This window comes from Tigriopus californicus, chromosome 12 (genome assembly GCF_007210705.1).
Source record: "Tigriopus californicus strain San Diego chromosome 12, Tcal_SD_v2.1, whole genome shotgun sequence".
In the NCBI taxonomy this organism is placed as follows: domain Eukaryota; kingdom Metazoa; phylum Arthropoda; class Copepoda; order Harpacticoida; family Harpacticidae; genus Tigriopus; species Tigriopus californicus.
The window spans coordinates 17,463,780-17,477,627 of NC_081451.1; the positions used below are offsets into that span (position 1 = coordinate 17,463,780).

A 13,848-nucleotide genomic window follows, 5' to 3' on the forward strand; every position below is an offset into this window, starting at 1 on the left:
GAAGACTCGCTTATAGGGAACGAAACGAAGAGAGGGGCGAAGCATATGTTGGTCCAAAAGCAGAGAGAGAGAGAGAGGAAAGAGTGTAGGGCTTTTCAGGGTTGCTGGCCCTCAATTGACACATGACGAAAAGGAACAGAGTGGAACGAACCAGTGGTACTTTTGGGAGCAAGTTCTTGTTACAGCAAACCCGGTACAGGGCAGAAACCACAAATGGAATATTGTTCTGAATAATCTTGAGCGTTTAATCCAAGCAATTTAAATTTGATAATTGTCTTTAAATATTTAGTACCTAATGGGCATCTTCTAACTTCAACCCTTTAGAATTTATTAAGACTCCTAGCTGTTGTACTTTGTGCATGATATGTAGCACATGCAATGATTGAATTCAAAACTAAATAATCAGTCATGAAATTGACATCAAACTAGATTCAAGATTGCGATGTCACGAATCAATCGGCAAGGTTCGGGTGGGTGCATATGAAAAATAAAAAAAAAACGTTTTTTTTTAAATGAAGTGTGCTTCTGAATCTGTAGTGTAAATCGTTGAGTTTTAATATTATTTAAGGGTACTTATATAAAAAATCAATTCTAGCACATTGCAGAAAGGCTGACAACATTAATGTAAATGCTGAAAAAAAACCTGCCGTCCATTTTTGTTTTGTCCTCAAAAAGCCAAGTGCCCTCTCCCTTTTTAAAAAAGATTCTTCGGGTATTCTAATGTTTTGATTTCATTTAGATATTTAGTACATTCTCCATGCATTTCCAATTTTTCAATCCTTGCAAGAGTTTGAACAGGGATCTGAAAAAGTTTTTCAAGGTCCATAGCAGTTCTTACCTTGGCACCAACTATTTTTAAAGCTATTGCCATCCACCATTCAAAAACTGTTACCGGTTTTAATTTGACAATAAAATTTGAATGATTCATGATTTTGGATTGACTGCAAAGACTCATAACAAGAGATAGCAACACTTCTTGGTAAATACTATCAGACAAATGACCAATGTGGCATGGATCTAGACTTTATTCGAGTTTGCGCCTTGAAGCCCTGTGAATAAAGTTCAAAACGTTTTTCTACTAAAGACCTGAGCCGTTTTAAGCAACACTCAACACGCCAAGATTGAGTCATTTTGATTGTTGGAAGTAAAACCAAAAATAAATGCAAATGCATTGTGAAACGAGCAAAAAGTAATAAAGTGAAAGTTGATGTGTATCTTTTCTTTGCGTGATAATGGGAACCCTGTTGCAAGGCCCTTGGCCTTTTCCTCTTCTGCTCTAAAAAAGGCTCGTGAGCGGCTTCAATAAGGACACGAGACGTTTTCTCTCCCCTCTCCATTCATGGATTTCTTCGTCAAGGCTAGATAGTCTACATGAAATACGCCGCCACCAATTGAGCCAAACACTGGTGGAATGATCGTTAATAAAAAGGTCTGATATCCAAGAGTTTGTTGAAAGTGTAAGGTTGCGCGATGAATACTGCTCCGAAGCCGACAATTGCGAAATTAAATGCCTACAACATGGGACAAACGTCTCACTCATCTTGAAGTTGAACAGTTTCTGCTCCAAAAGGGGCATTCCACGTCGTGTGTTACACACCGCTACGGCATTTACGTCTCAGAATCTCATGAAATCTCACACATTCAATGGTTAATAAGTTCAAATCTAAAATTTTTACCCCATGGGTTCAAGTAGAACAAGACCTATTCTAAGGTCATCTCAAGTTTTGGCCGAACCGCTTGACCATCGCTGTTTCAACAGCATCAACTTTGGCTACAGTTATCCAATTGGAATGAATTTGGTATCAAAGTATTCCTGGGACAAGGCCCTTTCAATTGAATGGTGATAAACAAGTGCCCAATTAAACTAGGTCACATAATTGATATTAAATATAAGTAATGACCATTTGTTGACCACCTGCATTGCAAGCGCTATTGTCGGTTGGTAAAAGATGATATTCTTTCTTTTTACATGAAAAATGATGGTCACTATCTGACGGCTCGAGTAAAGGTGGCTTTACACGAGGAAGAAAAACGACTGAGATTGAATCCGGTTTGAAGATTGAAGTTGTAGCAGTGCTGGGGAGAATTCGGCAAAAGAATTAAGTCCAACAGAGAATTCGAGTCTTTCATTGTACTCAACTAAAAAAAAGACTCATTCACCAAAAACTCACCCCAGAACTAGCCCTACTTCAACCCTCAAACCGAATTCAATCTCAGTTTTCCACCCTAGTGTAAAGCCACCCTAAAACTACCGGTAACCAGGCTGGGCAATTTTGGTTTCAGTGTCTAAAAGTGGACAAAAGTGAACAAAAATGCGCACAGGAGTTCAACAGTAAATACTAGAGGGTATACTAGTAAATACAATGGCCCCAAAGGTGGGAAGAAAAGCAATCACTCTCAAACCCTAATTCTTAAAAAAAAATGCCTAGTTACGAAAGTAAACAAAAACAAAAGCAACAGGAAGTGCCACAACCTTAAACCTTACAAGGGAACTCAGCTTAAATAATTCACGTCACACTAAGCTGAGTTCCCTTGTANCAGCTTAAATAATTCACGTCACACTAAGCTGAGTTCCCTTGTAAAGTTTAAGGTTGTGGCACTTCCTGTTGCTTTTGTTTTCGTTTAACTAAATAAGGTATTAATAAAGTTAAAAAGGCCAAAATTCCTTGTCTAGACCTCAGTACCTTATATGCTTTCAGGAAAATAATTTAATGAAACTTCAAACCTTATGCAAATGCGTAGGTACATGGTCGAGTTCACCCTGAGGATATGACTTTTCTTATATTTGGCACTGATATTTAATTTCAGGTTGCTAAAATTGAAAACGGAATTACAGTAAAAACTACGAACTATCATTTGAGATTTACAAACTCCTTATTAAGGATGTCCATTTTAGTTCACCGTTATCAAATCTGAACTTGAATATTTGCTTACTACTTGTCCCAGATACTTCAGCTAAACTATGATATTGCAATTGGGTATTGTTTGGACTTGATTCAATTGGAATGTTGATTAAATTCCATCATATTACCTTAACCTTTTAATGATTAAACCACACCGCAATCAATAACTTTCAATAACTGTCATAATCATAAAACTATGATAATTTTAACTTAACTATAATATGTTTCAGTACTTGGACCATATTTTGACCAAATCCTCACGCGTACAGTTTAACGATGTACCTTAATCTTCACACATTTGTTGTGAGTTCAAATTTGTGTTGTGTTTAGGGATTATAGAACGTGGACAGACGTCGAGATCACGTTCTAATGTTTGAAGACAGGGGGTGCTAGGGAGGAGATGTCCCAACAAAGGCCAAAGATGCATGGCGTGTACCACTGAAGTTACAAGTCGAACGAACCGTCGTCCAAAGGTGCTTAGTCATGTCTTGTTTTCCTTTTCTGATGTACAGCAGCCTAATCTCCAAGACCAGTTGAACCTGATATTGATGGAAAGCTTCATATACACATTGATAACTTGAAGTAATTTGCTAACAATTTCTTCACGTTGACCAGATTGAGGGGAGGACCCTTTGATTTTGGAAGTTTCAGGAAAGTAATTTTCAGATTATCTACCTTTTAGGGCCTGTCTAAGGTCCAGAGGTATTAATTTTACAATCTAGCTTCTTGTACCTCAAACTTTAGATCTGTATATAAACAATGCCCGCGTTCGTGGTTTTCACGAGCTTGTCTTTGGGGCACCCTGGTTTCTAGGTTCTCTCCTCCCCACACGACCTCTGACGGCCAAAAAAACTCTCGACTTATGCCATTGCGTGAGTATGAATGTACAACATTGCATATTTTCCGACGTAGAGTCCCAAGACTTGGTGCTTGAGCTCCATTCGAACAGGATAAAGATTTTTACCCCAACTCCTCAAATTTGAGAGAGTTTATCTGAAAGATCTCCTCGATTAGTCTTTGACGACAAAGTCAACGATTCTGAAATGCCTTCTCCACTCTAGTTCATGACTGGCCTGAGGCCGCAACACCCGCAGAGGACCAAGAGAACCTACCAAGTGGCCTTGACACAAGGCCCTGTTCCTCGTTCTCCCTCTCCTTGCCTCCTCCTGAACTCTCAGTCCACCATGTAGGTGATGTCAATCCTACTCACGTTAGTGCTAGAACACTCTCAAATATGCATGTACAGATTTTTGTCCTCCCAACAATTTTGAAAGTAACAAAGTTGCATTCAAAAGAGGCAAGTGCCTTGAAACTGAAATTGAGAAAAATCATGTCATTCCAGTTTCAGGAAGTGCTCACATTTGTAGCTAGGGAGAAGAAAGGACTAAATTGATCATGAGTGTCTTGAAATCTAATGATTTCCATATGAAGGAAAAGAGAAGTTAAATGGGAGCGTTTTGAAATCCACTTGCAACTCTAATCAGCACCCCCTTTGCCCTCAATCCCATTTTGTGTCCTAAATTGGATCAGAAGAGGGTTCACAAATGCAAAAATCAATTTTTCCATCCAAGCAAACCTACCAAGCCCAACCCTTCTCCTACTACTAAAGTTTGCGTTGCACCTCACCATTGTCCAACTCATTAATCTTGATGAAAGTGTCCAAGCCTTGTATATTTGTCAATGATTAAAAAACATGCCTTCACTTCAACCATTGATTCCCAACCATTATCCTGATTAAAAGAGTTGCCTTCATTTCAATCATTGAATCCCAACTATTATGAGAATTTGTTTCAAAAGTATGGCTCCAAAAGGTGGTAAGTTATTCATGTAGAATATCAAGGTAACTTGAAAGGAACATTACAAAATCATGCTTCATGATTGTGGGCTTTATCTCTGTCTTTTGCTGAACATTACGTATTCAATTTCACCCAACAAATCAATCCATAACACACGTCCGAAAAAGATTTATGAGCTTAAATTCATCTTATTTTGGACCCCCCTCGAATATGACGACAAAGTCCAAAATTAGGACGGCAAACTTGATTTTTCACTCCTTTTCCTTCACTACACAAGTGCAAACAAAGACAAATAGACTATACTCTGCTAGATTACTAACAAATTCTAAACTAATTGCTTCAGTACAGTTCCCAGTAAAATCTGTGAGACACTTCAACGCTATGTCACAAGTTTATTGTCCATATTTGTATTGTCAAGCTATTTTCTTGACGCTTTTGATGATGTTGAGGACTTCCTAAAGAGGCAATTTTTTCCTTCAATAGAGTGATGCATTCCCTGAGCACCTTGAAGTTGACCTTGATTATGGCACGGGGCCATCGGAGATCTCACAGTCCTCAAGGAGCTCCAATGAAACTTCAATGGCCCTAATAATGTCAGGGATGCTCTGGATGAAGTCCCTCCCTTAAGTAGGGACTCAAGGGAGTGTTGGCCGAGATCAGAGTTAGAGTTTCGACAATATCTCGTGAGAAGATTGTATTCCTGGCAAGGATAAGAAATCATATAAGAAAATGGCAGAAATTTTTAACGGGGGGTTGTGGGGAGATGATTGTGAGGAGCTTCTGTTGGACATCCATGTCATCAGCGAGTAGTTTCAAATTATTCTTGTGCCTTGTGGAGTCCACATGCTACTCTAGTTCCCGGCTTAGCTTTTGAAAATTGTTTGGTGCATATTCCTTCTGTGTTCAACTATTTTTGCCTTTAGGTTTGTCACACCCACACCTTGTACATGTTCAACCAACATCCCTTGCATATATCCTGTGTTGTTCAGCAAGTACAATTGGAACAACCCTACCCAATATTGATGGACAATGAAATTTTGGACAAAGGAATCCAGCCAAAATTTTGATTTATATGAAGAGTAAAAATGAACCCCGTCATACCATAACCAATAATAAGTTAAAACATTTAATTCCAAAATTTTTAGATGAACATGACAGTGGTATTCTAAGGTCACCGTGTGATCATAATTCATTCCATGGTATGCATTTGTTTGCATAGTTGCATAGCGACGATATAAAAACATGGACCACTTGCTATGTTCGTGGGCCATCTTCCCTTGTCTCTACCTTCTTTGGAAGGCCTTCAGAGAGTAGGAACACCTCTTGAAAAATGCGCATATAAATGGAAGCAATAGTTTTTTTTTGACATGAGTAATCTCGTGATGCGATCAGATACCAAGTAAGTTCAAACCCAAAGTCATTTGCTAAATTGTTGGTAAGCTGGTATAATTTCTCATTGAGTTCCAAATTATTTGAGATCCATTCTTGAGGTTGGCCTGACTCAGGTTATGAGTTCCGACAAAGTACCACCCCTTTCTGATGGGTGGATGGTAATCCAGTCTAATCATTGAGTTCATTCCCGAAAGCTTCACATGAGCTTGTTTGGCGAGAATACCTAAAAGAGAAAATAGATGAAAAAAGTACGAATTGTTGAAGAAAATGTATAAATTTTAGTCAAAACATGTCTAAGAAGAGTTGAAGTTTGTTTAAATTGGTCTGGTGTGTTAAGAACCTGTTTGTTTTGGGCATAAGAATCTTTCAATTCTATTGACTCTTTTAAGAAGCAGCTGTCTGATGATGTCAGCACAAATTTTGGGACTACATTGGGGTACTTTTCAAAGCAATAGAGGTAATGAAAATTCGAGATACAAACCACAAGTTTAGGTTTCAAATAGCCTTTTGTAAAGTAAGAAATTTTAACGTAGGAAAGTTTGTTCCAAATGAAGCTATTTTTCAGATAAAGAAGTATTTTTTAGGTATGTTAATGTGTAAAACTATGACAGCTTAATGAAATGCAATGCTACACGATCCATTCATTTAATGAATAAATGAATTGGAACTCTAAATTAATCTCTTGACCAAGGCCTATTAAGCCTCAAAAGTATATGTGACCTCTCAAAATTTGATGATGACGTCATCTCCCTTTCCTGTTTCAGTGTCCCAGTTTCTTTTATCTTGAAATGGGGAATTAATGATATGTTTTGCATCAGACTGTTCATGAAGGACACAGATGTCTGTCTGTTACTAAAATTTATGTCATGGAGATCTTGCTTTTGCCGGCGAGGAATGATGCCCGTTCGTCAGTTTTGTGGATTTTCTTTGGTCTTTTCTTTTTGTGCACGAAAAACCAAACCAAAAAAAACATGTATTTTCTATCTTATGATAACCAATTTTCATGCATTGAATTTTAACTCTCAAAAACACAAAAGAAATTAACCTCCATTGTTAGAAAAACTGTTGGAAAGTAGGTTGCTGGGATATCGTCATTAGTTAAGCGAAAACATATTTGGCTTCTAATCTTTTTGAGTCACGATTTTACCTTGACAAACTTGTTATCACAAGTAAAAACTGTGTTTCATTTCAATGGCTGGCACTCTCTTTGTATGTAGTTGTTTCAAGGTTGGTTTCGAAGGAATCGACATAGTCAACATCTTAAACCCACTTGCCTTTCAATTCCTCCTTAAAAAAGGTTGACCATATTAACTTTATCAAGCCTTGTTTATGTGAACTTAATTCAAAGAAAGCAACTACCATTGAATAAACACCTATTCCCTTTATTGGTGTAAAATAGTGCGCGAGAAATGTCACCTTAACCAAAACACAACGTGCTCATAATTCAAACATGTTACCACAAAGAATGGCCCAAAATAATTGGAAAGTAATTTACTTATCAGAATTGTCTAATCTAGTCACTCAAATATTTAAGCTGACCCACTAGATTTGACATCCTTACCTGTGAAATAGATATCCTCCCAAACAAAAGGTGGCTTTGGATCTTGTCGTTGCACTTCAAGAAGTCGACGAATAGTTCTGGCCGACAGTAAATAGGTTGTTCCTTGGCAATACGAGGGGTAGTTAGGTTCCGAAAATTCTAATTCTGTCGTGTACCTGGAAGGAAGCAATTGAACAAATAATACCTAAATCGTCTCTAATATTCAAGGGCTCTAAGTTTCAAAGACACAAATAGTAGGAGAATCAGGACATTAGTCGTTCCTCAATAAAAGGAACGAATTACAGTTAGTTACATTAGTCAAAAATAGTATTCGTTAAACAACCATTACTTGGAAAAAATGTGATGGCGTTACTCGTTACCATTACTTTCACTAAAGTTTTAGACGACCAATATTTTATGGTTGACCCCATCCAGACCATTCTTCTCAAAAGAAATTGCTGGCAGATTTTCGAAAAAAAACGAAAAAAGAATTTTTAGAAATATTTTTTTTTGAAAAAAGAAGTCTGATGTAAACGTAGAAGAGAAGGGGACCAATCATGCTTCCTTGAGGAATTCCATGAGACTCGTCAGACCAATCTGAGGAGACCCCATCCACATTAACTCATTGAGTACGCTCTAGCCTCAACAACCAGTTATTGATCCACCTTCAAGTCATCGATCGCTCCCATGCCCATCTGCGCAAAGGTACTAAGCAACACTTCCTGCTTGACTTGTCAAAAGCTTTGGAAAGATCTAAATAAATAGCATGGACTTCCATCCCATCCTGAAGTGTTGCATTCCATTCCCAGGAGCGGTTAGCAAGTCCGCAAAAAACACTAAAACCTCGATTTCTCCATAAAAAAAATTTAAACTCGCCATTAGAAAAGTGGGCGCTCCCTCCCTAAAACGATAATCGATGTTCGCCCTCTTGGAATAAATTATTGCATAGATGTGGATAGTGCGACAATGTTAAGGAACCTAAGATTCATCAGGCCCATTCCAAATGTCGAGTGTGAGGTGAAAAGGAGTAATGACAAGAACGAGCTACAGGAACAAGCTTAGGGCCCATTCATTTAGATAACGAAAGACGTACCATTTTCCGAAGATCGTTCCGACAACCTCTGAGTAAATGTATTTTAAGGTTTATAGTCGTTGTAAGCTCTTCAAAGTGAGGCCCTATATCTTATCTACCTTTTAATTTGAATTGCTAGGAATTCAGATGTCATCCATTGCAGTTATGATAACTCAGGATGAACAATTGCCATTGCATAACTGTAAATTCAAATGCAATTGCATCCCAGGTCGGTCTACCCTTTTTAACCTAACGCCCCAGAGGCTAACTTGTACTTGCAATTTCAGAAACCCTACCCATGACCATAACCGCTTCAACGGGGGAAAATATAAGATAAGAAGTCAATTCTTCCACAAGGGGTCAAAGGGAAAAAAATCAGTTTTACCACGAACATGTCGTAATTACTTTTCTCTAGTTTTCCTTACAAAAGTGCAGCTTGGCAAATTTCTGACCACGAGGTGGCGGAAGGTGTCATTTCATTGAAATTGGCCGTGGTACTAGAACATTTTTCGTGAGTTATTAGAGAATACGTAAGCTTTTGGATCGTTTTCGATGGTTAGATACAAGTCTTGAGATGGATTCCTTGAATCGTGTGTAACTCATTTGATTCACAAATCAATGCACGAGTTAGGGCATTGCAAGGGATAGATAGATAAGGGACCAGTGATGGGCATCAATGATTTAAGAAGAAACTGTGTCAATTGTTAAATCATTACTTCAAAATTAATATTCCTAATCCTTTCTTCATTACTTTTGACCAATGAATTCATGTATACGAACTAAAGCATCGTCATGAGAGAACCACACCCTGATCCCAAAGAGGGACTCTATGCTCCAACAGGTTGCGACAGACTTGGAACACGCACTTTAAGCTCCTCCTTTTCCCTGTTCCAGTTGTGTACAAAAAGCTATGTTTTTCTGGAATAAAAGGCAGTCTACGACTTACCAACTAGACCGACACTTGTTTCATTTTTCTAGGTGATACTAAGACTCGTATCTTGATCTCGTTAGGCTTGATTCGAGCGTTACATACTCTCCCACTTGAACACGCAACAGAAATTCATGAAATTAAAACTGGATAAATATGAGGTTTTGACACTTCTATGTATGAAATATGAATTAATATTTTGCTCTTTTGAGAGGCAAACGGATAATATTTGGAGACATTTTGCCAAAATAAGAAAGTAATATTTCGCCCAAGAGGATCAAATATTTTCTCGACCCATGCCGATTATTGCCGACAAGGTAAATGACCAGGGCATTTTATAACGATACATGAATTAACCGTGTTTCAATCAACGCGAAAAAGTTCGTCAACTAGTACTTCAATTAGAGCACAAACTAGTCGCAATTCAAAGAACCAGCCTCTAATCACAAGGCCAGAAAAGGTTATGAGGTGTGACATCAATATTTCTGCTAGTTATTGCCGTTTTCTGATGACGTGTGCGCACAGGCTTTTTGCATTCAACTTGCATCAAGTTAGCTATTGAGATGATACGCTCAGCCTCATCCTAGTTCATAGGGAACTTGGCCAACGTTTTGTCGGCATAGACCCTTATGAAAAAACACTCAACCCCGCAAATGGCAATCAATCGCCCAAAACGTATCTCAACGTTACCATTTGTCATCCAAGTCTCTACGGACGGTGCCATTCTTAATGATCAAGCCATGAATCGACGTATCCCGGCGCTTCCTCCTTTGCAGGAACTTGTGAAAACTGTAGGGATTGATCATAACATCATCGTCAGCCTTCAGGATCCATTTGATATGTGAACAATTCCGCAGCGTCCACTCCATGAAATGAAGCCCCTTCAGAGAAAGATTCCGGTAAGAGTCAAGGAAATCTACATTAAAAAAAAGTCAGATTGCATTTACTCTACGCTTTCATTTAATTAAATCTCTTTGTACATGTGTAGAAGTATACAAAAGACCCACAAAATGGCTACCAAGGCTACCTCTCAAGATATCAACGAGTTACTAGAACAAAAAGGATTACCCAACAAAGTAGAGCCAATGGCGCAATTTGACACCCCAACCCAAAACTTATTTGATAAACATTTTCCGAAAAAAACTATTGCCATGGGCATGATCGTGACTCTCTACAATGTAAAATGCAAAATGAGCTTATTTCATGACTTTGTGCTCACAGTGTTTACAATTTGTAAGCAAAAAATGTTTTGAGTCAAAGTTATCCCTTAAAACCCGTTATTGCAAAAGAAAACTGAGTATTCCAATGCTTGGATTTTCAAGATATCGAAATGCTCAAAACATCTAGTTTTCCTTATTTTGCCGTCCTGCTTAAGGAAAAGCTTAGATCAGCCCATTCCCATTTTGAGGTCAATTTTACATCTAATCAAAGTCTACATTGTGCTAATAGGATCAAGCAAAAATTCTCATTTGTTCACCAGAGGTTGTGAAAGGAATTGTAATCCCACTACATTTTAATATTGTGTAATTGCAACGACCCAGAATCTATTAGAAATACTCGTTACTTGTTCCTCTTTCAGCCTCCAGGACGGCCTTTAATTTTTTGCTTATATGTATATAGTGACAGCTGAGGAAAATTAAGTTTCAGCCCCTTGGCTCAGCAGAAATTGCCATTTTTTCCATCTAGCATATTATCAACAATGAAAGTCATGATTGACAATTGTGCTTGCTCATAACTACTCTGAGGGTGTTCTTGGCTTTTAATCTAAAATTCCATTTCCTACTTTATTGTTCTCCTCAATCTTCTCAATCAATTCTTCTCAATCAAATTTCGTTGGACTGAAGACCTGATTCAGTGCAGTTTTGAGGCAACTTTGACTTGAGCTTGATGCATCAAATTTCCAAGGTTTCCACATTTCCGCGACTCAAGGTTAAGGCTTGTAACAAGGAAACTTTATTGCTTTGACAATGTCTAATGCGCTTTTTCCATCATTACTTTTGCGACATTGTTGCAAATCTTCAACAATCATTACCTCATCCAGAATCATAATCTTTGACTCCTCACTCGTTATGATCCAATTCATTTGAACAATTTTGCCAACATTAAATGCTAATGCTCATTATAGATAAATATTGACACAAAAACTTCAAATGTTACACGTAAGGGCTGCAAGAAGCAAAAAACACAATTTGTTTAAAGAAGTCTGGTCTTGATGAAGCAAAAGCCATAAAACGCCGGTCATCTAAATTTTAGGAGTAGTAACGAGTAACGCCGTTACATTTTTTGTCGAGTAACGGTTGTGAAACGAATTACTATTTTTGACCAAAGTAATTGCATCTGTAATTCATTCCTCTCTAAGAGGAGCGAACAAAAGTGAAATAGTTTTTGACTGCAGATTTTATTATTTGAAGTCAATCGTCCAAAACTCAGTTTTTGATATCTATATTTTGGCGGTAGCCTTTGATTCCAAACTTTGAAACCAATCCTAACGCCAAGAAAATTCTAATTCCAACCAAAGCACCATTTTTAGACCAAATATGAAAAAAGGTCAAAATAGTAGTGAAAAGGTGCAAATAGTGGTGAAGGATGCAAATGTGTAAAAAAGTGATCTGTAATGGCCAATTGTTTTTTGACACAATTTGCAAGTCCCTACCAGGGATGAGAAATCATTAAAAGCCATTTTTGACCAGGTGGCAGAAAATGGTGGCAGAAAGTGGCAGAAATTCCTTCAAAGTCAAATTTTGCCAACGAGGATATAACTTGGATGGGAAATTATTAAAAGCCATTTTTGACCACCTGGCAGAAAATGGTGGCAGAAAGTGGCAGAAATTCCTTCAAAGTCAAATTTTGCCAACGAGGATATAACTTGGATGGGAAATTATTAAAAGCCATTTTTGACCACCTGGCAGAAAATGGTGGCAGAAAGTGGCAGAAATTCCTTCAAAGTCAAATTTTGCCAACGCTGGTCCCTACTCATGACATGGCATGACATGAACTCACCTCCTTGAACGATGTCCCCAAAGAGTTCGCTCTCGTTCTGGATGATTTCTTCTGCAGTGTCATTGGCACCTTTGCCCAAGAAAAATATTATATTCATGGATTTGCTTTCCTTCATAGCCCGCCCCCACGTCTCTCGAATGACTTCTCTATTTAGGACATTCATTGGAGCCGAGGTGACCACAGTCAATAGCGTCATCCCACTTTTATCACAGGGTTCTTTTTGGAGGTCAATGGGGTAATGGTAAGACTCATTGATTGGAAGGGGTTCGTCATAAGTGAGGAATTGAACGAACTGAATCATCGTCTGACAAATGGAAAGGGTGTCCTTTATGCAAAGATCGCCTCAAATAAAAGACAAGTTTCTTACCTGAGACAGTAACACGACAAGAATGACGATTCCGGCGACGTTGCAGCACTTGATGATTCTTTTACTTTTGAATCTTCCTCTTCCCATGATTGTTTCCACTCCAGTGATTATGATATTTGTCGGATCAAAGCTGAAATCTCATTTGTCTAATCTCCCGTCTCAAAAGCGCCTCATCGCGCATAACATGGGATGAACATTGTCAACATTTTAAATTGTTTTGCCTTATCTTTGCTCTGACTGATTTGGTCTTTCCAAACAGAATCAAATCAATCCTGTTCCTTGTGGCTGAACGTATTTTTCTACTGGAAGCTGACAATCAGGGAATTTCTACATATTATTAGCATTAGGTGGATCTGGGATTACGCACGTCAAAAAATGTTACATAAGCGTTGAAAATGATTAATGTTAGTCCGATAACTTCTTTGATTTGGTGTGAAATTGAGCCATTAGCAGCTTACTAGGATTTCTTGAACGCAGCTTATGAAAATCCAGATCAACCCATTTAAAGATTAGAGACCTTACAATTGAATGACGTAATCTTGCTATTATCAGTTTCTTGCAACGGTAATAAAGCCTACAAAGGATTTAGGATTTAGGATTAAGGTGATAAGTCAAAGAGGGCACTTTTTTGAAATTCCCAATCGAATTGAGAGGTGGGGTCGGACGTTTTTTTTCGTTCAATTCAACGATCTCTCTGACTTCAAATCTTGCAAAGGTGTTTGAGCAGATCGTGAAGCTCAATCTGTAAGATTTGTTTACCCTTCGATTAGCTATTCCTTTTAATCAACAGGTTAAGAAGTTTCATTCATGACAGAAAGCAATCCGTTAAGGTCGAGGGATTTCTTAATGA

The 13,848-nt window shown here is 38.1% G+C and overlaps 1 protein-coding gene across 1 annotated transcript; it reads right to left on the reverse strand.

Moving 5' to 3' along the window:
* Nucleotides 1-5,811: 5,811 nt before the first annotated feature.
* On the reverse strand, nt 5,812-13,584 carry LOC131891473 (beta-1,3-galactosyltransferase 5-like). The gene is made up of 5 exons (XM_059241065.1): nt 12,999-13,584; nt 12,632-12,935; nt 10,322-10,547; nt 7,653-7,807; nt 5,812-6,314 (listed from the first exon to the last, which is right to left on the reverse strand). The coding sequence occupies exons 1-5, from the start codon at nt 13,083-13,085 to the stop codon at nt 6,124-6,126; spliced, it is 963 nt and encodes a 320-aa protein (XP_059097048.1). The 5' UTR covers nt 13,086-13,584; the 3' UTR covers nt 5,812-6,123.
* Nucleotides 13,585-13,848: the final 264 nt, after the last annotated feature.